Source organism: Lepidochelys kempii, chromosome 17, assembly GCF_965140265.1.
Source record: "Lepidochelys kempii isolate rLepKem1 chromosome 17, rLepKem1.hap2, whole genome shotgun sequence".
In the NCBI taxonomy this organism is placed as follows: Eukaryota; Metazoa; Chordata; order Testudines; family Cheloniidae; genus Lepidochelys; species Lepidochelys kempii.
In genome coordinates, this window is record NC_133272.1 from 1,171,543 (window position 1) to 1,195,878 (window position 24,336).

At 56.4% G+C, this 24,336-nt stretch overlaps 3 protein-coding genes across 11 annotated transcripts in view; 2 read left to right on the top strand and 1 right to left on the bottom strand.

Moving 5' to 3' along the window:
- KIF12 (kinesin family member 12) overlaps window positions 1–5,083 on the top strand; it is an 18,322-nt gene extending 13,239 nt beyond the window's left edge. For 5 of the 9 annotated variants that reach the window (XM_073315330.1, XM_073315324.1, XM_073315325.1 and 2 more), the window contains one exon: window positions 4,328–5,082. In XM_073315330.1, coding sequence (XP_073171431.1) covers window positions 4,328–4,379 — 52 coding nt within the window. In that variant the 3' untranslated portion in view covers window positions 4,380–5,082. Of the gene's footprint in view, window positions 1–4,327 lie in introns of all 9 variants that reach the window. The other 4 variants (XM_073315326.1, XM_073315327.1, XM_073315328.1 and 1 more) reach the window with 1 other exon arrangement.
- On the bottom strand, window positions 428–8,494 carry VTN (vitronectin). The gene is made up of 6 exons (XM_073315345.1): window positions 7,599–8,494; window positions 3,118–7,114; window positions 2,438–2,557; window positions 1,655–1,966; window positions 1,070–1,209; window positions 428–537 (listed from the first exon to the last, which is right to left on the bottom strand). Exons 2-6 carry the CDS (start codon window positions 3,176–3,178, stop codon window positions 517–519), a joined length of 654 nt encoding a protein of 217 aa, XP_073171446.1. The 5' UTR covers window positions 3,179–7,114; window positions 7,599–8,494; the 3' UTR covers window positions 428–516.
- On the top strand, window positions 7,369–22,438 carry SARM1 (sterile alpha and TIR motif containing 1). The gene is made up of 9 exons (XM_073315341.1): window positions 7,369–8,434; window positions 13,961–14,579; window positions 14,849–15,061; window positions 16,813–16,904; window positions 17,415–17,650; window positions 17,824–17,926; window positions 18,456–18,645; window positions 18,766–18,887; window positions 21,348–22,438. The coding sequence occupies exons 1-9, from the start codon at window positions 7,980–7,982 to the stop codon at window positions 21,505–21,507; spliced, it is 2,190 nt and encodes a 729-aa protein (XP_073171442.1). The 5' UTR covers window positions 7,369–7,979; the 3' UTR covers window positions 21,508–22,438.
- The last annotated feature ends 1,898 nt before the right edge of the window (window positions 22,439–24,336 follow it).

The following is a 24,336-nucleotide window of genomic DNA, read 5'->3' on the forward strand; positions in this document are numbered from 1 at the left end:
GACCGAGTGCAGCGAGCAGCCCAGACACCCCCTAGCTACGGGCAAAACCATGTTTATTAGTGTCTAAACCCCCCATTTCTAGCCACTCTCCTGAATGCCTGGAGCTGGCAGTGCCAACTTCACCCGCTGCCTGGGTACGCAGTCAAGGGCCCTGCAGCTGCTGGGCCCTGTGCCCTCTGGCTGAGCAGCCGGGCAGGGACTGCCCAGCGCTCTCAGACAGCATGGCTGCGGAGACCAGCAGGCGCGTGGGCAATGGGCTGCAGTGAGCTGAGGCTCAGCACCAGCTGAGGGCACTGCCTGGGTGTGGGGACCATGCCCCAGGGGCACTGTGGGGGGGCACAGCTGGGAGGGGTACTTGGGCCAGCTGGGAAAGAAGCTCATTTACCTTTAAAGAAATAAACCCTCTCCTGGCCATGGTAGCTGTGCGCAGGGAGGGCGAAGGCTGCGTCGATGTCATCAGGGATGTCCTGGAAGCCGTCGGAGATATTGCGGGGGTAGTCGGGGTCCAGGGCACCATCATCGAAGCGCCAATACTGACTGTCCTTGGGAGACAGCCACAAGGCAAGGTCAGCTGGGGGCGCTGCTGCTGGGCAGAGCCTGCCGGGGGCCCAGGCAGCACGTCCCTCCCCAGAGAGCAGGATTCAAGAGCCACAGAACCTGCGGGCCATGAACCCACAACCCTGAGCCTGCAGCAAAGCGTCCGCCCCCGTTAGCGCTCTCCCCGCTGCCAGGTAGGACACTGGCCTGGCCATGCCCCGAGACACCAATGGGCTGCCTGGCGCACGCCCACGGACTCTTGGCAAACTCCTCTGTCACTGTCCCACCTTTGGCCGGGGACATCAGCTGCGTGCCTGGCCTGTCAGCTCTGCCGCCCTCCTGCAAAGGGGAACAGGCCAGGGGGACGAGGCCTCGCTGCTCATCGGTGTGGCAGCCTGAGAGAGGGGCTTCCCAGAGGAGCCGGCTGCGGCGAGCTGGGCCGGCCCGGTGGTGTAACGGACACCACAACGGCGAGTGGCGCACACGAGTTAGGCACAGGCAGGACTAGTCCAATCCCTGCTCGCAGACCCACCTGGAAAATGTAGGTCTTGCCCTGACAGTTAATGCGTGTGAAGGCGGCATCGATGGGCCCCTCGATGCCCCAGACATCGCGGATGAGCTTGGGGTAGCCGGGCCTCACGCTTTTCTCGTCCAGTTCGTAGACGTATTTCCCTGAGCGAGAAGGGAGACAGGAGCTGTGAGCCCCCCGCTCCCCAAAAGTCCCCCCCGCTTTGTTTCCAGTCGTGTCTTCCTGCCCCGAATGCACACAGTCTGGAAGGCTGGCTATCTGCCGGGAGGTTCCGCTCCATGCCGGAGCCGCTGACCATGCCGACAGCCCTGGCAATGCAAGCGACCCAGGGCCCTCCCTGCCGGGCAGCTCAGTTCTGCCTGCGTGGGGGACTCAGGCTGCCAAGAGCCCAGCAAGGGCCAGCTGTGCCGGTGGGCTTGATGGCGTGGACGTCTCTGGGAACTGGGCTGAGACCCACCTTCCCCCACTAAGCATCTGGCCAATGGGAGTGACGCGCGATGGAAGCGAGTCCGTGCCCTGGAGGGGGAAGCCTGTGCAGCCCTTTCCCATGCTCTGAGCCGGCCCCCGCCCAGCGCCCACGGGCAGCACCTCGGAACGCGTAGAGAGAACCGTTCTTCAGGTCCGTGAACGCATCAAAGGGCTTCCCGCTGCACAGCTCCTCCTCCTCCTCCTCCTCCTGCTGCACCTGCTCCAGCTCTTCCCGCCCAGTGGGCACCAGCAGGGGGGCACCACTGCCTGGCACCGTGACCGAATCCGCAGCGGCAGCAGTGACTGGGTCTGGAGATGTGGTTGGGGGGTCAGTCGCTGTGTCGAGGACCTCTGTGGTTTCACCCAGGGTAGCGCTGGTGCTGTAGTCCATGTAGTCGTCCTCGGGGAACGCAAACATGTCCCCGCGGGTCACTGCGCACAGGGCACGAGAGAGGCTCAGCACGACCCCGTCAGCAGCCAGGAGCCCAGAGGACGCTGCAGCCCTGACTCTGTGCTGGGGCTCTTACTGGCTGGGCCAGAGGTGATGTGCCGCCAGAAGAACGTTCCCATGCAGCATGGGAAGAAGGGTCCCTCCTGCACTCCTCATCCCCTGAATCAGTCTCTAGCCCCCCAGACTCCCTGCCCCTTGGAAATCACAAGGGCCCCTCAGTGAAGGGGGCTCAACATCAGCCTGCCTCCTAATGGAACATCCCGCTGACCAAAGCAGCTGCGGAAAGGGGCAATGCTGCCTGGGCACTGACCCGGGGCACATTGCCACGTGCAAATCTGGCTCTTTGTGCAGCCTGGCGCCCTTCCAGCTAGCAGCCAGCCAATGGGGCCTTGCTTGTGAGTGCTCCCTGGTGAGGGGAAAGGGCCCTGGGGGGCACCAGGGGGGGCAGGTACCTTTCAGCTTGCAGGTGCTGGCGTAGTCACTGCAGCAGCTCCCATAGTACATGCAGAGGGCATCACACTGGCACTTCCTCTGGGCATTGAAACCATCCTCGCAGTGGCCCACACAAGACTCTGAAACAGCCAGCTGGGAAGTAACCACAGCACCCCCGCCCTGGCCCAGGGAATGAGCCACGGCCCCTGGGGTGGCCAGCAGCTCCCCACACCAGCCACACTGCTAGCGATGACGGGCAGCTGCATTTCTGTAGCAGATTTCACCCCTCCCTGCTGCACCTCTCCCTCCCCCCAGGACTTGCTGAAGTTGAGGGTGTCTGGCTGCTCGCCCCCCTGCTGTGGGGTGTATGATGTGTGACTAATGCTGCAATACAGGAGACTCATACAGGCGATCTGCCTGTGGGGAGAGGTCAGCAGTGTCTGGCTGATCCTTTAAAGATCCTGTCCACAGAACAGGCTGCCTGGCAGCCCCGGCCAGAAGCCCAGCAGGCTCCTGGGGAATTTGGCTGCTGCTTTCTCCTGGGCTCCTTGGCCAGTTGGAGGCCTCAATAGCCCTAGGACTCAGTAGCCCAACAGACCCATTTGCTCTCTCCCAAAAGCTAGCTGCAAGCAGGAGCTAGGGAACACTTTGAATTGGACTGTCCAGCAGGGAGCCCAGCCAAGGGAGAGCAGAGACTTACCTTCAACTGCAGAAGCCCCGCAGAGCAAACCCAGCATCAGAGCTGGGACCAGCAGCCTCATGGCGCGTGGCTTGTCTGACTGCTCCAACTGCTGCTGGAGCTGGGCTGCAGCCTCCTGTCCCAGGAACTCACTGTTTGCTTAGCCTGCCCCTCTCCAGGGAGAAAACAAACAGTCAGAAGGTCAAAAAAGCACAAGAGCAAGAGGTGACTGATGCCCCCTGGCCTCTCCCCAGCAGGCCTGGAAGGGGTCTGAAGGCTTTTGCACAGTACCTGCTGGGACCCTGCTCGGGGGGCTGACTCTCTATCGCAGGGCTAAACAAAACCCGTGCACACCAAGCTGAAGGCAGTGCCAATCTTGCTAGCTAGAGCCAGGTTTGAAACCCACTGGCTGGCGTGGGCTGGGGAGTCTTTTCCCAACACCTCGGCAGCCCCACAATAAGGAGCTGGCTAGCGGGCAGGAGATGAGAGGCCTTTTCAGACAATCATAGTTTAAGGCCAGAAAGGACCACCAGACCATCACTGGGGCACCAGCTCCACCCAGCACCGCATCCTAAACCCAACAACCGAGACCAAGTCCAGCCTACAGGAGATGGGAGTTAAAACACTGTTCGAGGGGCCAGTCAATGTTACCAACTCACCAGTCGCGCATGTGCCTGGCAATATCAAAACCCAGCTCCTGTGGTGAAGGTTACGGGAGAATCTCAGCTTCTGTTTTATAGCCAGTAACTTTCTAGCCCTCACTTTTGCAGAAAAAAGTTTGAAAATCATAGACTCATAGGACTGGAAGGGACCTCGAGAGGTCATCCAGTCCAAACCCCTGTATTCATGGCAGGACTAAGTATTATCTAGACCATCCCTGCCCCGTGTTTGTCTAACCTGCTCTTAAAAATCTCCAATGATGGAGATTCCACAACCTCCCTGGGCAGTTTATTCCAATGCGTAACCACCCTAACTATTAAGAAGTTTTTCCTAATGTCCAACCTAAATCTCCCTTGCTACAATTTAAGCCCATTGCTTCTTGTCCTATCCTCAGAGGTTAAGAAAATTTTTTTTTCTCCCTCCTCCTTGTAACAACCTTTTACATACTTGAAAACTGTTCTCATGTCCCCTCTCAGTCTTCTCTTCTCCAGACTAAACAAACCCATTTTTTTCAATCTTCCCTCATAGGTCATGTTTCTAGACCTTTAATCATTTTTGTCGCTCTTCTCAGGATTCTCTCCAAATTGTCTACATCTTTCCTGCAATGTGGCACCCAGAACTAGACACAATACTCCAGTTGAGGCCTAATCAGCGCAGAGTGGAACGGAAGAATTACTTCTCGTGCCTTGCTTTCAGCACTCCTGCTAATACATCCCAGAATGATGTTCACTTTTTTGCAACTGGGTTACACTGTTGACTCATATTTAGCTTGTGGTTCACTATGACCCCCCAGATCCCTTTCTGCAGTACTCCATCCTAGGCAGTCATTTCCCATTTTGTATGTGTGCAACTGATTGTTCCTTCCTAAGTGGAGTACTTTGCATTTGTCCTTATTGAATTTCATCCTCTTTATTGCAGACCATTTCTCCAGTTTGTCCAGATCATTTTGAATTTTAATCCTATCCTCCAAAGCACTTGCAACCCCTCCCAGCTCGGCTTTGTCCACAAACTGTACTCTCTATGCCATTATCTAAATCATTGATGAAGATATTGAACAGAACTGGACCCAGAACCAGTCCCTGTGGGACCCCACTCATTATGCCCTTCCAGCATGACTGTGAACCACTGATAACTACTCTCTGGGAACAATTTTCCAACCAGTTATGCACCCACCTTATAGTAGCTCCATCTAGGTTGTATTTCCTTAGTTTGTTTATGAGAAGGTCATGCAAGACAGCTTTCTCTGACAGGGTAACAAGCCTTGTGGATAGCGGGGAAGTGGTAGACGTGGTATATCTTGACTTTAGTAAAACTTTTGATACTATCAGGTTGGTTTGATGTGATTTGTTTTTGACAACTCCATGCTGACTGTTACTTATCACCTTATTATCTTCTAGATGTTTGCAAATTGATTGCCTAATTATTTGTTCCATTATTATTCTGGGTACAGAAGTTAAGCTGACTGGTCTGTAATTCCCTGGGTTGTTCTTATTTCCCTTTTTATAGATGGGCACTATATTTGCCCTTTTCCAGTCTTCTGGAATCTCTCCTGTCTTCCATAACTTTTCAAAGATACTTGCTAATGGCTCAGATATCTCCTCAGTCAAATCCCTGAGTATTCTAGGATGCATTTCATCAGGCCCTGGTGATTTGAATACTTCTAACTTGTCTAAGTAATTTTTAACTTGTTCTTCCCCTATTTTAGCCTCTTCTGGTCCTAGTGTCCCCCAAAGGCTCAGAGAGCAAATGACCAGAATCCAGCATTTGGGATTTTTGAGCCAGTCTCATGATTTTTTGGGTCTGGCTCACGATTTGTGACCACCTGGGGCTGGCGATGTTGACACGAGCCCCCAAGACATGCAGGGATGGCTGCACTTTAGGGTCTGAGTGAAGCTATTTCCCTGTGTATCAGCAGCTGCAGGGCCAGTGACCAAACCACCTGGCACTCCAGAGCGGCGAGGGGCTGAAGCCAGGGGCCAGTGAGCAGCCTGGTTGCATCATGCAGAGTCTGGGGTCTTTGCTCACTTTCTCTGTGCTCTCCAGTTCATTGGGTACACAAAGCTCTGTGTATTCTGCTCCCAGAATTCTCATTTCGTCAGAGCCTCTCGTTACCAATTAACATAAATTTGGCTCTTCCTCCTGGCTCCTGATAACACCTAGCCATCAGGGGGCAAGGAGCAAGGCTCCCAGATCCACATGGGCTCAGCCTGTACACGCTGCCAAGGCCCAGCCGGAGCAGGGGCAGCCTCCCATTGCAAAGCCGGGCCCAGCTGCTCTGCCCCATGTGGGGCATCTCACATCGCTATAGCAGAGAGACACTGCACACTTTGGGCCAGAGTTGCTGGGATTGGAGAGACCGGGGACTGGTCTGTGTGTGCTGCTATCTGCCCTTGCAGGAGTCATGTTTGTTTGTCAGCCTTATCACCCCTTCTGTAGGCTGGGAGACAGAGACAAGGGGACCTGGGAGCTCTCAGATCTGCCCCACCCTCCTGTTCTGCACTAGGAATGCAGTCGGCAGGGACTGCTGAAGGTTTCTCCACCAGACGAATGGGGTCAGCAAGACCGTAGGGACAGGACAGTGGGAAAAGCAGCGAAAGTCAGGCCGGTACGGATAGGGTTTGCCAGTTATCTTTTAGTTCAGTGATAAAGGACTAATTATCTTCCGATACATTCACATGCACGCACAGACCAGCTAGCCACCCCCAGGGACACGCGCACAGACCAGCTAGCCACCCCCAGGGACACGCGCACTGACCAGCTAGCCACCCCCAGGGAGATTCACATGAGCTAGCCAGCACCTAGGGAGGCTCATTACAGTCCGTAGCCCCCTGTGCTCTGTGGACTCCTAGCTAAGATGACCTATTGCTAGCACTGGGTAGAAAACATGGGCCAGGAAACTCCCTACGGCTCTGCACTCAGCGTCTCCTGGAGGCCTGGGACATTCCGATCCCGCTGTTTACTGTCCCCTGCCACAAGATAACAGCCCTTTCCTGTGAGAGCCCCGGCTCTGTCCCTCCATGCAGGTGCAGGGAGGATCACCAGTGGCTGCTATGGCACCAAAATGTCAACTTGGATTTAAGTCTCAGGCTGAGATGGCTGCGGCTTGGCTGTGGTGCAAAGGGTTTTAACGGCTCTTTTCAGCACGGCCAGGCAACATCCAGTGTCTTTTGTCCTGTGTGTCTGTCTAGGCTAGGTGACAAAAGGAGGTACCAGGCCAAATCCTGCTTGCAGCTACCCTGGGGTAAATCTTGAGCCAATGGACTCACCCTGATTTACACCACTCTGAATGAGGACAGCTTGGCCTGGTAGCGAACGTGCACGCGGGGGCAGGGCCAGGCAGGCAGGACGACTCACCCACCTGTGCAGAGAAGGAACAGAGCAGCAATCAGCAACGCCGGGAGGCCTAGGGGCAGGGGCTGCTTCCTGGGGGCTCCGTGGGGACTGCGGAGGGGAGAGGGAAAGGCAAGTGTACTCTGCTGCCTCCTGCTCTGCCCAGGCCCCAGGCCAGCCAGGAGCAAGGGGCAGCCCCCCAGCCCCACGCCACCCTCCTGACTGCACAGGAAAGAGTCTATGGGGTGAGACCACGGACCAGCTGGGGGGGCTCAGGGCGGACCAGCTGCGGAGGCAGAGGGGGGCTCTGGGTGAGGAGGGCCTGACGGGAAGGCTGCCATCCCTGCTCAGGGGATAGCCAGAGCATCTCTGGTGGCCGCAGGAGGAGGGGATGCTGTTGTCATAGGGACAGATCCTCCTTGTCGGGGCGGGACCTGAGAGGGTGATGTGGCCCCCGGGGAGATGGGAGGATGCTGAGCAGGCAGTGCAGGGAGCAGCTGCGGTTCACTCACCTGGTCCTGCGAGCTCTGCATCCCGGCAGCGCGGCAACAGCATCCGGGTCTGGGAGGGGAGAACAAGCTGGCACACGTCAAGCACTGCAGCTGGTCCCCAGCCTGGCTCCACCCCTCCTCCTCCTGCCATTCCAGCCTCCTTCCCCCAGCTCCACCCGCTTTGTTCTCCATCCCTCCCGACTCCTCCATCTCCCTCTGCTGCAAGCAGCAACTTCTGCTCTCGCCCCTGCGAGGGCACCAGGCCGCAGAGCCGCTGGCCTGCCCAGGGTCCGTGCACAGCCCTTTGCAGCTGACTCTGTGCCCTCCAGGACGAGTGCCGGGCCAAGGCTCCCAGGCCCCAGCTGTGGAGGCTGAGCTGGGATGCTGCTCTAGGGGCTGCCCATGGTTCTCACCCTGCTCGTCTCCATCTATAAACTGTGCCGGTTTTTTGCCATGTCCAGTTTGGAGAGGCTGTCGGTGCCTGAGTACATGAGCCATGCATGCTTGTGGTCAGGGGTGGGAGCTGCCCACAACCATCGAGAAGTGTCCCCTGGCGTGAGCATGGATGTCCAGGTGGCTCTGGATCGGATCCTCCCTGACCTGCACCTGGCCATTTCCTCCCTGAAGCAGGCAACTGACCCCCAGGATCTCACGAAGGGGATTGCAGAGATCTTCCAGCTGGTGGAGGAAGCCTGGGTGATGCCCACCCTGGGGAGAGATGTGGCCAAAGCTCTGTGTGATGTGATTCGCCTGGAGGGGGGCCTGGACCTGCTGCTGAACCTGCTCCAGGCAACAGAGCTGGAAACCAAGTGCCAGGCAAGCAAACTCCTGGAGCAGATCCTGGTGGCAGAAAACAGGTGAGTCTGCAAAGGACACAGACCCAGGTGAGCCCTGCCCCCAGTGCCCCCTCCAGAGCCCTTCCCCCAGCACACATCCCGCAGAGACACATGCCTGATAACAGACCCACAGCCCAGCCCTCAGACATCCCCCACCCACTGCACACACAGAGGACAGAGGCCCCCAGCACATCCCAAAGAGACGCCCCCCTCCGGAGCAGGAACATCCTACACAGAGACCCACCAGCACAGACATCAGCCACCAAACACACACACTCCACAGACTCCCACCCCACAGTACAGAGACAGCCCACCACCCACAGAGACACTGTCTCCCTCACACACAGAGCACTGCCTCTGCTCGTACAGACACTGCTTCTGCACACAACCGAGGCAGACGCCCCCCTGGCCTGCCCCATCTGCCCAAGGTTCCCGCCACCCCTCCCTTCTGTTGTGGACAGCGATGCACTCCGGACTGCAGGCTCCCGTGGCAGGGCAGAGTCATTCACACAACCGGGTGACTCCAGCAGCATGTTCCGTTTGTGTGTCACACGTTTGGGGTCTTTGTCACACCAGGCGTCCCCTGTTCAGGCCTCGGCAGGTGAGGGGGACGTACCCTCTGGGAGCTGGCTCACTGCAGAGGCTGCCCAGCACGGCCAGTAGCTGAGGATGAACCATGGTCACGATGGTCATGCCTAGGGCCCCCACGTTGGCCCCACTGTCCTAGGTGCTGAGGAGACACGGCACTGAGAGGGATGGGCCAGCGTATTTGACAGAAGGCCCTAAAGGCTGGGGAGGTGGCAGCCATGAAAAAGGGGCTGAGGCAAAGTGCAAGGGACGCTGACACTTGCTAGCACACTCTGGCTCAAAACACGTCCCAGGCTCAGCTAACTGGGTCTTGCAGTTCTCAGCCCTCTTAGGAAGCAGGGAGACGAGGAGTTCTGCCCCTGACATCCACAGGGACCGGCTCAGGCACCTCTTGTATGGTCCAATGCACGTACTTGGGTTCGGTCTGACAGCTCCAGCCCTCCTGCTTGGATGAAATGAGACCTGCCCGCCGTGTTCAGTCACCCAGCTCTGCCTGCTCACTCATTTAGCTGAGCAGAGGTTTCTGCAGCATAGGAGGCAGGTTAGTGCCTGGATGAGTTTTCCAATCGTCCTCTCTCTTGCTGCAGCATTTGTATCTGCCTCTCCCTGGGCTGGGCTGTGAAATCATCTTCCACAGGGTGCATCTCATCTCAGCCAGTGACCTCAGCCTGCCAGTGGCTGTGCCATACACTGACAGCAGTGTCCCCTGCACCAGAGAGCTGCTCTCCTTGTCCCCAGGACACTGAGTGGCTGGGGCCGGGCAGCTGGTTCTAAGCCCTAACTCCCTGCGAGTTCAGAACGTTCTTCACCCAAGCCCTGGTGTCAGAGTGCTGCAGATGACGGGCCCACGGGCCGGCAGCTTCACCCGGACTCTAATGATTCCCTCCTGGCTGCTGCCATTGGCCTTTCTGCCCCATCTGTGAGCTAGGCTGCTGGTTTCTCTGATTCCCTCCCCACTATCCCCACATCCTTTCCCTGACCCCTGTGCTGGCTGCCCAGACTCCCAAGCCTGGTTCCTTGCTCCCAGATTGGACTGTATCTGGACAAGTAAACCTAGGGTCTTGGACTCTGCGGGGAGGAGTCCGAGGCAGAAAGTCTCTGCAATCTGACCTGAATTTCTTGTTTTAATAAAAACGAGGAGTCCTTGTGGCACCTTAGAGACTAACACATTTATTTGGGCATAAGCTTTCGTGGGCTAGAACCCACTTCATCAGATGCATGGAGTTTTAAATGTTTTAACATTTTCTGCAAACCTGACAATCACGTTGTCTAACCCATCAGTCCTACCAGCTGCCCAACATGGCAGCTCACTCCAGCTCGGACGTTTTCATCCACGATTCCCCTTCCTCTCCTGATCTCCAGCAGGTTTCTACCCAGCTGCCACTCTGCCTGAGCCATTCTGCTCTGCATGGACCCTGCTCCAGTATTCTTTGATCTGCTGCACCCTCACAACCCTGCCTGCCAGGGCTGCACTGTCTCCAGGCACCAGCCGGTAGTTGAGACTGACACTGCCTTGACTGTGCAGCTGAGGTCACACAGAGCTCCCACCAATGTGGGTCTGCATAGCTGGGTGTCCAAAGAGGCTGACCACGATGGTTAGGACTCGCTTTTCTGGGAGTAGATTCTAGGTACTGGGTAGAAGGATTCATGCTTAGAAAGTGAATGCACGAGGCACGTTCTTTGCAAACGCATCTGAGTGTGTGTAGTGGGACTTGCGGCTGTCGGGGAAGAGCTATAACGTACATATTCAGTGCAGGAGCCATTTCTGAGAACAAGGTCTCCTCTGCAAACGCGGCTTGGTGCATGTACGGATCAGCACATGCTGCAGCTGGCCCCGCTGTGGAGTCTGGGGCTCACCCAAATTTACAGCCTATTCTGGCCCCTCCACTGAGCCCAGTGGTAACAGCAGGACCCAGAGAGGCAAAGAGGTTAATTAGGAGAATGCATTAGGATGTCATTAACATGGGAGGAAACATCAGCTCAGAGAGTTTGAATTCAGCCCCTTGGTTTCTGGCAAGAGGGAGTGGCCGTTTGGCCCTGCTGTCTGACTCATACAGAACCACACGTCCTGCATCTGGGCAGGGAGACGAGTCTGTTCACTCTGTTCCCAGCCAGCCCTCTTGCTGCAGCCTAGTGGGCTGTGCTCTGCCCCTATCAGATGCAGGCTTGGAGTGTGATTGCGCCCCAGAACCTCATGGGGGTGACACCAAGGTACCCCTCCTCCCAGCGTTCCCAGGCTGAAACCCGGGGATGCTCAGAGGGCACTGTGGTCACCCAGGGATGAGCCGCAGCACTTCAAACTGAACTAAGGTTCTCAGCCTGCTTCCTGCCATGGCCATGCAAGCTGCCAGTCACAGCAGCTCCTACCCAGAATCCTTTGCAACTGTTCCCATGCTGCAACAAGCTCAGGATGACAGTGCCCTGCCCTAGCCAGAGATTCAGAGAATCCCCACGCACCTAGTGAGCCTGGAGACTGCGTGGAGGGGCCTGGACTCTGGATCCCAGTGCCAGGCTGAGTCTGCTATCTGAGTTGATTGCTGTCAAATTGAGCCCAAGGTCACTGTGAGCAGCACAGAGAACAGGAGTTCCCAGAAACACCCATCTCACCTGCACTGATGGGAGACAGGGGCTGCCTGGGTTGCATTCCTTTAATGTAGCAGGCAGAGTTGCTATCTGCCTGCAGGGACTTTGCTGACCCTCCAGCCCACCCCTCTGTGGAGTCCAAGGGCCAGAAACACAGTGCTGTTCTTCCCAGCCACTGGCCGGAGATGTGATAAGTACCGACTGCTCCAGTGCCCCCAGCCGGTGCTTGTACTGGACCTGCAATCCGCATTAGCCTATTGACGGCATGGTGCAGAGTGTGCGGCCCACCACACACCCCACACACTCTGTCACAACCTGGCCAGACGCCAGTCTGCTGGGAGGGGACCTCATCACTTGTATGGGAGCTGCACCGAGCCCTGGCACTATGTTTCTAGGGCTCACTCCCAGCTTCCGGTCTCTTGTCCAAGTCCTTCCTTAGGATGAGGGACCCCATAGTCCTGCTGCCCCAGACCCTGGAACGAGCCACCCTGGTTACTTACACATGCTCTCCCAGCGCGCTGGGCTCCTGGTTCAACCCCTTTGGGGACAATGGGACAAGGATGCAACGAGTTTCCTAACCACATCGACTTTACTCCAAGAGCACTAGAGAGCTACAGATCTTTGCAAATAACCAAAATCCTGACCCTCCATTTCCTCCCCACCAATCTGATCTCTCACCTCCTGGGAGACCAAGGACTGGTCAGCGTTTCTGGCTGGGGAGAGTCCCTCCTGCCTGACCCCTGCCAGCCAGTGCCTCTAGAATGTCATGGTGCTTGGCTCCCCCTCCACAGCAATGCCTCCCACCTTAAATACAGTCTCTGTCTGTGTTTGCCATGTGGCCGGACTGAGAAAGTCCATCTCCTTTCCCCAGCCAGACATCTGCACAGATAATTCACTCTTCCTTGGGCCAGCCATCAGTTGTGATGGCCCCAGATTGCTTGTCATGACTTCTCAGTTGCAGTCATTCAGCTCTGCATCCAAGACTTTCCTGGGCTGGGCACCTGGTTGGACTGCAGCCTAACAGACCATGTTCTCATGGGCACGACCAGAACAGGGGGCAGGACAAGGACAAAGAGTCACAAAACACAGTGTGCACACAATTTGCTAGAACAGATGCCCCCACCCCCATCACATGCTACACAGATCCTGGGTAGACATCAGGAGTGAGTCATGGGCACGAGCTGTGGGCCCCAGCAGGACATGCCCCAAGTAACCTATCCCTAGTCAGGGTGCTGGGAAGCCAGGAGGCTCTGTGATGTGGCAAGAAAGCCCCTGGACAAGCATAGGAGACCTGGCTGGGGAGCAAGTGTCACTAACAGAGGCTGCTCCCAGCTTTCATCTTGCGAAAGCCCCCCATGGGCTCAGAGGCAGGTGAGAAGGGAAACAAGAAGCACAGTCAGGAAATGTGCCTGCAAAGCATGAACTTGAGAGCCTTTGAAGAAGGGCCTGCCTCGCAGTACCACAACGGCCTGGAGCAGAGAGCCAAACCCCAGCAAACCTGGTGCTCTGGGGAGCTGGGATGGGGCTAACAGACAGAGAGGGCTTTGCTGAGGGTTGTAACCACCTGTGCCAGTCAAACAGACAGAACCAGCTGAAGAACATGAGCTGGAACACAAGAAGTGTAACCGCGTCAGTAGGCACCAGGGAAGCGTGTCCTTACACATTCCTGCTCGCAGTGCAGACCGAGATCACTGGGGACAGCGAATCATGGCCAATCCAGCTAACATGCCAGGGGAAGGGAGTGTGGGACTCTGCTCAGGTGTGTGTTTATGTGTCTTTCTCCCGTTAACTACGGGGTGAATCCAGACCACTTCCAGAGCATTAACAGAGCAGGACACAATGGGCCCTTCTGGGTTCTGAGGACCCATGAAGGGGGTTTGAATCTGCTGAGCAGGGAGGTGGCTGGTGGGAGCTTTGATGAGAAGATGGGGACAAGCCTCATGGGGGGAGGGGAGTCAGGTGAGGTGTAAACTCAGGAAATTCACTGCTGCTGATGTGATGGTCTGGGTTGGGGGAGGAGATCCCTTGGGAGATGGGTCTCTGGGCCATGCTTCCTCAGGGGGATCTGGGCGCTCTCTGGATCCAAGAAGATTTGTAAGGCTCTTCAGGCACGAGAACAAAGCAGTTCTTTAGTACCAGCTCTGTACGTATCTAGCCACACTATGGAGGGGCAGGGATCCTGGCAGCCAGTCGACATGAGAGACAGCATCCTGCCATCTGTGCCACCGGGAGGCATTCCACTGTCCGCAGAAACCTCTGTCCCTCCTGGGGCAAATACCAGTCTCTCAGTGCCATGTAAACGCTGATGGGTTCAGTCTCTGGTGATCCTGGCACTGCCATTCTCTTTGCTTTCACCCCTGCTTCTCTTTCTCCCAGGGACCGGATTGCCCGGATCGGGCTGGGGGTGATCCTGAATCTGACCAAAGAGCGAGACAGCCCCCAGGTTGCATGCAGCCTCTCGGGGATCCTGGAGCACATGTTCAAACACACTGAGGAGACCTGTTTCCAGCTCATTTCTGATGGAGGCCTGGACACCATCCTGTACTGGTGCCGCTGGACCGACCCCGTTGTGTTGCGCCACTGTGCTATGGCCCTGGCCAACTGTGCCATGTACGGCGGGCAAGCCAACCAGCGGCTGATGATCGAGAAGAACACAGCAGAGTGGCTCTTCCCACTGGTGTTTTCCAAAGATGATGAGCTGATCCGCCTGCATGCATGCCTGGCCATCACAGTGCTGGCCACCAACAAAGAGATCGAGAAAGAGGTGGAGCGGTCGGGGACCCTGGCGCTGGTGGAGCCCTTCATCGCCTCTCTGGACCCGGAGCAGTTTGCATGCGACTTGCTGGACAGCAGTGACAACAGTCAGGGAAGGACAGCGAAGGACCTACAGCACCTGGTGCCCTTGCTGGACAGCTCGCGGCTGGAGGCGCAGTGCATCGCTCTCTTCTACCTGTGCATAGAGGCGGCCATCAAAGCCAGGCAGAAGAAAACCAAGGTAAGACTGGGTTTGGGCGGGGGGGGGGGGGCAGGATTACCTGAGACAAGTAGATGGAGGAGGAGGAGGAGCACTGGGGTTGCATCCAAGCAGCCCTGCAGCCTCTGGGAAATGGGGCATTGCTTGCTCCCCCTGTGTGCTCACAGTTCTGCCTATTAGGGTGCTGTTGTAGTTCTGAAATGCCCACGTGCCAGGACTGCGTAGCATGACCCAGCGGGAAGGCACTAGGGGAAACAAGGATGTGATGACTCCTGCTCCTCTGTGCCCAGATTTTCAGTGAAATAGGGGCTGCCCAGAGCCTGAAGAGGATAGTGTGTTACTCCACCAACACCACGGCCTCATCGCTGGCCAAGAAGGCTCTGCGCATGATGGGCGAGGAGGTGCCTCGACGGATCCTGCCCACCGTCTCCAGCTGGAAACCCATCGAGGTGCAGACATGGCTGCAACAGACTGGATTCAACAAATACTGCCAGAGCTTCCTGGTAGGGCCGTGCTTATGGGGAAAGGGGCAGTGGAAAGGCCCTTTGCTGGGAACACACAAAGAACCCACTGTAACGGGTTTGGTCACAGACACCCTCTTGGGACTGTCACCTGATGTGCTGAAATGACCTCTGAGCCTGTTTTCCCTGATGGCTTGGGATTCCAGAACTCCACCTTGTTAAGCCAGACACGCCAGCCTGCTGCAACACAGACCCAGGTCTGGTCCACTCCCCCACAGCTGCAGGCTTTAACCAGAACTGCTCAGCAGGTCACCTCTCTCCAGCACCCAGCTCCCAATGGGATCCAAACCCCAAATAAATTTGTTTTACTCTGTATAAAGCTTATACAGGGTAAACTCATAAATTGTCCGCCCCCTTTAACACTGATAGAGAGATATGCACAGCTGTTTGCTCCCCCAGGTATTAAGCACTTACTCCGGGTTTACTAATAAACAAAAGTGATTTAATTAAGTATAAAAAGTAGGATATAAGTGGTTTCAAGAATTAACAGACAGAACAAATTAAATGACCAAACAGAATAAAACAAAACACGCAAGTCTAAGCCTAATACATTAAGAAACCGAATACAGGTAAATCTCACCCTCAGAGATGTTCCAATAAGCTTCCTTCCCAGACTAGACTTCTTCTTAGTCTGGGCCCAATCCTTTTCCCTGGTACACTCCTTGTTCCAGCTCGGGTGGTAGCCAGGGTTTTTCTCATGACTGCAGCCCCCTTTGTTCTGTTCCACATCCTTTTATAGCTTTAGTACAGGGCGGGAATCTTTTGTCTCTGGGTCCCCACCCCTCCTTACAAATGGAGAAGCATCAGGTTTAAGATGGATTCCAGTACCAGGTGACACGGTGACATGTCCTGGGAGTCCCCAAGTCTCCATTCTTCCTGACCTGACTCACAGAAACACAGGAAGGCTTACAAGTAAACAGAGCCATTTACAACCAATTGTTCTAGTTAATGGAAGCCATCAAGATCCTAAGCCACCATCAATGGCCCACACTTTGCATAATTACAACAGGACCTTAGAGTAATACTTCATATTTCTAGCTTTAGATACAGGAATGATACATTCATACAAATAGGATGACCAAACTTAGTAGATTATAAGCTTTGTATTGATACCGTACAAGAGATGTTTTGCATAAAGCATATTCCAGTTACACTATAGTCACACTCATAAGCATATTTCCAAAAAAAGCATATGGAGTGCAACATCACACCCACCCTGTAACCGTTTCTAATAAGGAACCCTATAGATACACCATCACCCAGAGCAATGGCCACTGCCACACCAGGGCAACATCTCCACCAGGCACCTTCAGCCTTGAGGAGACCTGGATGGGACTAGGCCAGTGTCTTGTCTCACCAGTGCTGCAAGCCCCAGAGCAGGAGGCCAGCCCTCCATGCACACGCACTGCCGTCCCCGGGGAAAATCCCTGCCTGAACACAGCTGGGGCAACAGGCCACCATGAGTCACCTCTCACCCAGAGCCAGAGCATGTTGGAATTGCGGGAGCGGGAGTCTGGAGGGAGAGGCGGTTGATGAGAAGTCCCATCTCTGGATGGCAAAGAGAATGGCTTAGGGCACTGGAGCTTCCCCATGAGCCCCCATGTGGGCTGCCACCATACACTGCATGACCATCTCATCCATGTCCCCGGCTGAGCCTCCTCCCTGGCTCAGGGTTCCATGTGCATTGTACAGCAGGCCTTGGTGGACAGCTCTGACATCTCCTCTCTTGGCAGGAGCATGAGGTAGATGGGGACTTGCTGCTGCGACTGACGGAGACAGATCTGCGGGAAGATCTGGGGATGGCCTCTAGCATCATCCGGAAGAGGTAGGACCCTTGTGTCCCAGAGGCATCACTGAAAAGACAAGTGGGAGAGTCCAGGTCAAAGACCTTCGCCTCTCCCCTTCTTTCCCTGCTGTGACAGAAGCATTAGAGGCAGCTGCCTCTGACCTCACACTGGGAGAGGCCTGGGCTCTTGGGGCCTGTGCCCCCCTGTGACTTCATCCTGCTGCCGGGGAAGTTCTCACAGGGTGGCCAATGCCACAGGGAGTGGCTGGATGGGATGGGGAGGGGCTCTCCTCAGCACAGGAACTGGGATGGGGCCCTGTGTGCTACTCAGAAAGCTGAAGACTTACCCTGGGTTCTGCTTCCCTGGCTGCAGGTCCTGCCCCATCACGTCTCAATGCAGAGATCTTCCACTAATCAATCAACTGTCTGTCTGTCCATCTCTCTCATGCACCCTTCACCACAGCATCTGGGAGCTCTTCTCTTCCCGAGTCCCTGCCTTACCCCGAGCCCCATCAAATCCCCTTGTGCTTACATCCGTTGACTTGCCAGGTTTTTCCGGGAGCTGACAGAGCTGAAGACATATGCAAATTACTCCACCTGCGATCGCAGTAACCTGGCTGACTGGCTGGGCAGCATTGACCCCAAGTTCCGCCAGTACACGTACAACCTGGTGACTTGTGGCATCGACCGCAACTTCCTGCACCGTGTGACGGAGGAGCAGCTGCAGGAGGACTGCTGCATCGATGTGGGCTTCCACCGCGTGCGCATTCTCTCTGCCGCCAGGGGTAAGGCCCTGCTCCCTTCTCAGCACGGAGGCCCTGGGGGCCAGTCTGGTCACTGGACCCAGCCAGGGCTGGTCAGATCACTGCGTCGTGGTCCGGATGCGACTAGTCTGGCTGCCGGGTGACCGTTCAGAGATCACCATTAACTCTTCGCTGCTATCCTCTCTCATATCTAGAAATGCTTCACTCTCCTCTGCCGTGCAGTGGCTGCAAATCCACCTCCGAGGGGCCCGACGTGTTTATCAGCTACCGACGGAGCACTGGCTCCCAGCTGGCCAGGTGAGTGCCGAGGGGTCGCCCCACTCAGACCCACTCCAGGGGAAGGCGCAATGGCCCCTGTTCTGCGTCATGGTGCTGATGACTTAGGAATGACCCGGGATCTCTCTGCAGACAGAGAGGGACAGCGGTGCAGGCTGCAGCCCCACTGGGCAGAGCAGCATCTGGAGGGGATAGTGCCTGAAGGCTCAGTGAGGGCAGAGCAGACTGGAAGGGGAATTCAGCCCCCAAACCCCTTCCTGCTTCCCTGCTGGAGCTGACTTGCTCTGTCCTCATTCTACACCCCTGGTGGCCCAGTAAGAGGCAGGGCTTAAAGCCTCCCTCCCTGTTAGTTCTGTGACAGCCCAGGTGCCTTGAGCCCGCGCAGGCCTGAGCCAGCAGCTACCGTCTCGAGGGCTGCAGTTGGCTCAGAGGAGCAGAGAACAGGCTTCCACAATCTCATGGTGCCCCCAGATGAGATGATAAGGATAGGGCGTGAACTGCAGGTGCCCAAGGAGGTGCCCTGATGGTGCTGTGCCTCTCTTGCTCCCAGCCTGCTGAAGGTCCATCTGCAGCTGCATGGGTTCAGTGTGTTCATAGATGTGGAGAAGCTGGAGGCGGGGAAGTTTGAGGACAAGCTGATCCAGAGTGTGATGAGCGCTCGCAACTTCGTGCTGGTTCTCTCTCCAAACACGCTGGATAAGTGCATGGGGGACCCTGACCGCAAGGACTGGGTGCACAAGGTGAGAACTCCTGGGCAGGAGCTCAGAGGGACTTGGTGGCACTGCAGGAGCGGGAGGGGCTAGAAATGGCTCTGGCTGCCATGCAGGAGCCATGGGCTAAGCTCTGGGCTTTCCCCGCAGGAGATCGTGACGGCCCTGAGCTGCGGGAAGAACATCATCCCAGTGGCTGACCATTTTGAGTGGCCTGATCCACAGGATCTTCCTGAGGACATGAGGGCTGTCCTGAAATTTAACGGCATCAAGTAAGTAGGGTGGGGCCCTGTCCCAGCCATGCTCTTGCAGTGGCTGCTGACTTGTGTGGAGTGCGGACAGCACGATGCAATCTCGAGGCGGAGGGCGGGTGAGAGAACAGACGCAGGCTGCTGAACGTCACAAGTTCAGGGCAGGGGGTTCTGTCCTCTCTGCAGCTGGGACTCATCTCATCTGGGAGGTGGAATTTTCTTCTCCTGATCTCCCTTGAAATAATTCTCCTCCCTCCTTGGCATTTTGGCTCTTCAGCTACCTGCAGGCAGATCTCGTGTCTCCTGTTGTCCTTCAGGAAAGCAGGGCAGACTGAGCTCCTTCCACCCCTCCTCCTGACCCAATCGCTCCAGCTCCTTCATTGCTTCTGCAGTTCTTCTCTGAGCTCTGCTAGCCACTAGTGGAGGATCCCAGACGCGGTCCCCAACACCCATGGCTCCGCGGCCCTTTGAATGGCATCCCAGGAGGGGCGGTGGTCCCTACCGTGCCCGTGGCCCAGGCTTGCCAGGGTTGAGAGGCACCTCGCTACCACGGGGCCATAGCATGAGGGAGCCTTTTCTGTGCCACTGGGGTTCAGCTCCCTGCCTCTGCTAGCCACAGGCAACCCAAGCCCTGCCTCTCAGCCCACGTGGGCTCTACTGGCCCTCATGCAGGTGAGCGATAGGACATTCCAACCCCCTGCAGTGTCCAGCCCCCATGCACTGGCCACTCAGGATGTCCCCAAAGGACCAGTACCCCCAGCTTCCTAGTGACCTGAGACCTAGCTCTGCGTCACACACAGCACTCAGGTGCTTCCTGAGAAAGCAAGTGTATGTAGCAGAGAACAGAGACTCATAGGGCAGCCAAGTGTATGTAGCAGAGAACAGAGATCCATAGGACAGCCAAGAGAAATACTGGAAACACGTAAAATCAACTCCTCACAGGCCTGAGCTCCACTAACAAGTCGCCCTGGTCTGATGAGCTGCTGCTCACACCCTGCGCTTTTTCCCTGGGATGGCCAAGACCCTGCGCCTGCTGGCTGCTCCCCTCCCCCAGGATGTCTGTCTGCACCCCCAGATATATCATCTCTCCCCTTTGCTCTTCGCCTGAAAACAGACCACTGGTTACCTCCTCCTGAAGTCCCACAAGCTCCCCCTTACGCTGCCAGACCCTGTCACAGAGTCCCTGGGCGATGCTCTGGACCTGCTCCCTACAAAGCCAGGCAGGACTCTGGGGAAGTCTCCTTTCTGTGAGCAGCCTGTCTGCAGGACACACAGCTCACACTGCTTCCACCTTCCTGGGTCTGACCTCGGAGCATTCAGCATCCTCTGCCCCTCCGTGCGCTTCCCACAGCGAGTCCACCCAGGCGAGGTCCTGCACCCCAACTCCGCAGTCAGACGTGACTCTCAGCCAGCCAGTAAAACAGAAGGTTTATTAGACGACAGGAACATGGTCTAAAATAGAGCTTGTAGGTACAGAGAACAGGACCCCTCAGCAGGGTCCATTTTGGGGGGCAGTGAGCCTGACAACACCGTCTGCCCTTCACTCCATGTCCCCAGCCAGCCCCAAACTGACTCCCCCTCCAGCCCCTCCTCCTCTGGGCTTTCTCCCTTTCCGGGGCCAGGAGGTCACCGGATTCCTTTGTTCTCCAACCCTTTAGCTCTCACCTGGCAGGGGGAAGGGCCAGGCCATCAGTGGCAAGGAAACAGGGTGTTGGCCATTCTCTGTATCCAGACCCCTGCACACACCTGCCCTCTAGGGCTCTGCAATGATCATACACCCTTATCCCACCACCTAGATACTTAAGAACTGCATAGGGGAAACTGAGGCACCCCCACACTATTCAGAGGAAACATTAAGAACAGTTCCGCTTCGTCACAGACCCCCATTGTGAGCCACACAACACACAATGGCCAATGAAGGAGATAAGTGATGGGAACCTGACTTAGGGACGCTGCCTGTGGCTGACCTGCCTTTAGCTACAATGCCTGAGGAACACTCTTTCCAGTGTAGACAGACACATGCCTCCTTTCACAGCACCTGCACATACCATTAGCAAGGTGATGATGTGACACCGGGTTCCAGCAGAACCTGCACGTGACGCACTAGTGAGCTAGAATGTAAACACCAGATCCAGGGTTTCCTGTAACCTGCATGCCCCCTGCCAGTTGGCATTGAGGCCCTTCAGTCACAGTGGCATCCGGGGGGTCCGACAGTGCCCGTGGCCCAGGCACACTGAACAGCATCCCAGTGGACCAGAGGATGGGGTCTGACAGTGCCCGTGGCCTGGTCACACTGAACAGCATCCGGAAAGGGTGGGGGTGTCTGACGGTGCCAATGGCCCAGGCACACTGAACAGCATCTGGGGGGAGGGAGGGGAAAGTCGGTCTCACAGTGCCCGTGGCCCGGCACATCGAGCTCACCTGCAGACTTTTGAGTCCATCGAGCAGGGTGTGATTGTCCATTTTCTCCCCTGGATGCAGATGGTCCCATGAGTACCAGGAGGCCACAATTGAGAAGATTATCCGCTTCCTCCAGGGCCGCTCATCCCGAGATTCTTCAGCTGGCTCAGAGAACAGCCTGGAGTGTGCAGCCCCTCTCGGGCAGACCTACAGCCAGGCAGCACCGCCCCATATCCTCTAGGGGAGTATTGTTCAACCAGGGACCAGCTTGCTGCTTTCCTAATCTGCATCAGGGAGATCTCAAGGCATGGCGCCGGTCCTCGGCCCAGCGGTTGAGAAACACGGTGCTGTGGAATTCCCAGAAGAGCTCTCCCCAAGTGGGGTTAAATCCTTCCTGTTAGAGCTTCCTGCTTCCAGGGCTGTCCCCTGGGCCCATCCCCGAGGGACCTGGCCCACTTCCCTGGCTCAGTCAGTGCAAAAGGAACGGCCCTTGACTGGGGCAGCAGCCAAATATAAACGATCTAATTACCCTCCCATCCTAGAATTCAGCCCCAGCACCGAAAGGGAAGTTCTCCCCTTGAGAGCAATGACCGCTTCCTATCTGCCTCCTACAGCCCATCCCAATGCTCTGGGGCAGGGAGACAGCTGTTCCCCTTCTCTCCCCAGTGACCTGTCTGTGACTTTTACTAAAAACACCCATGAGCTGTGTATTCACAAGGGGCAGCAGCTCAGGGATGAGTGGCATCACAAAGTGCCAATGGGCAAGAGAAGCCAAATGAAAGCAAAGCCCTGGAGCAATCCCCTTGTTTTATGTCAGGTCCTTACAACCTGTCTGGGTGGAGACCTCCCCTCCCAGCATCCCAAACAGCAGCTCCCTCTCCCTCCTCCTGGCCTCTCACCACGTAGTGCCCATCACCATCAGGCTTGGGGAGCCTTCTGCTTCTAGCTCAGGTAGAAATCTTTCCTGGAGGCCTTCACAAAGTTCATCTTGTTTTTATCACCTGACTTCTCAGTTCTTGCCCCTCGGGCGCCATTGTAAAGGTGCTGTCAGGCCCATGCGTGCAGGGCAGTGGAACGTGCTGCTGGGTGGGGCGAGGAAGGACGTTAGCTGCTGTATTGTACCTGTGGGATCATTATACACCGGCAAGGCACTGGGCTGTGGCTGTGCTTTATTCCTGCCGTCTCTGGTCTTCATTCTAGATTTGTCATGGCACCTGCTCCTTTCAGAGGGAGTTTGCTGACGTGTAGCCCAGTGGGTCTGAGTGAGCTTCCCTCTGAGCTCAGGGCTGTGCCTAGGCTGTGTTGGCTCCAGCATTAAGTGACAGGTCATTTCCTCACCTCTCCCCCTGCCCCCCGAGCCAGATCCTTTGCACATTCAAAATCAGCCAGCAGCTACTCAGTCTAAAGGGTACTGGGGATGGGGGCAGAGGCCATTGCCAAGGCAGATGGGTGTTTCCTGGGGATGGGCTGACAGCAAGACCTTGCAAGATGTGGGGCCAGGCACAGTTGGGCCCTGTTCCCGGGGGGGTGGAGGGAAGTGGGCTCAGCAGCCTGTACTGCAGCCGGAGCTCAAACATGGGGCTTGTTTGCTTTACTTTGCCCTTTTCTGTGGCATCTGTGGGTGCACGGAGAAGCTTGATGGTCTCAGCTTGCTGTGCGGCGGCATGTACCTCACCCTGCACCTCTGCACACACAGTTTGGGTTCTATCCCACCCTCCACCTCTCAGAGCCTCTGATCTTTGGCTGCTCTGGAAGCTGCTCTTAACAGGCCCCTTTCTGACGCAGGAACTGGCCATGGGGTTTTCTTGGAGGAGATTTCATCTTCTCCAAAGGGGTCCCCACGCTGCAGGCTGAAGCTGGCTACTTAGGGCCACACCAAGCACAGCCCTGCCCTAGGAAAAGGAAGGTCATTGACCTATTGAGCAGTGACAGCATGTCCCCACTGCACACCCAGTGAGACAGGCTTCCAGCTCCAGCTGACACATAATGTGACTGGATGGGCCAACAGAGGGCACTCCTCAGGTACCACATCCCTTCTCACGCCCATGGTCCGTGCTCCTCACTGCAGCTCTCCTGCCTGTTCTGTCCTGCTTCCATTCACAGGGCAGCCCCCACAGAGCGCAACGCAAGGTTTCAAGCCGGTGTGGAGCGTCAGGCCCACTGCAGTGTAAACACTCGGGTGCCTCTGCACAGCACTGTGTGTACAGGAGCTGCAGGCAGCCAGAAGGGCTGGAGCCTCCCACCCCAGTGCTGAACGGGTTGCTTAGTCCCAGCAATTACATCCACCGAGCCCCCTCTGCCCACAAGCCGGTAGGCTCCAGCCACACGAGACGCGTCCAAAGAAAACGGGATGCAGTGAAGGAACATTTACAAAGTATTCATTATTCATGAGTGGAGATGGTGGGCTCCTGAATTATGAATTGCTTTCAATTAGAGGCATTGGGTTTGAGCGCGTGACGCCACGGGCCCGCAGCGGGCGGGGAGGCACAGCAATGCATCTGCAGCTGATGTGATCCGAGACAGCCATAGGCACAGGGACATGGCTTGCCTAGGCTCTGCTCCCTCCAGCCTGCACCTTCTCTGCCACCCAGGCCTAGGGGGCAGGGATGAGCCCAGCTCATGTCACTTTGGGACTGGTCTGAAGATTCCAACCCCAGCAGAACTGCAGGCCCGACTCAGGCCATCTGATACCGAGAGTCTCCTCGCGTGGTGAATGAAGGGGCAGAGCCTGTTGTATGCTGCACTGACCCAGAGGCACCTGAATGGATTTTAGGGCAAGAGGACACTATTGTTCATCAGGGCCAGACAAACTTGTCCTTTGGGAAGGCACAAACCATCAGGCCGCAGGAAACTCCAGCTCGTACAGGATGCTACAGTTCGTCTCCTCAGCACCACAGGCTACTGTGAGCCCATGTGGCCTGTCCTCCACCCTTTACACTGGTTTCCCATAGCCAAGAGAGTCAAGGACAAGGACCTGTACAGGTCTAAGGCATGGGGTGAGGGCCATGGCCAACAACTCCACCTCTCAGGCAGTGAAACTTCCTACCATGAGGATAAAGCTGGTCTGTGT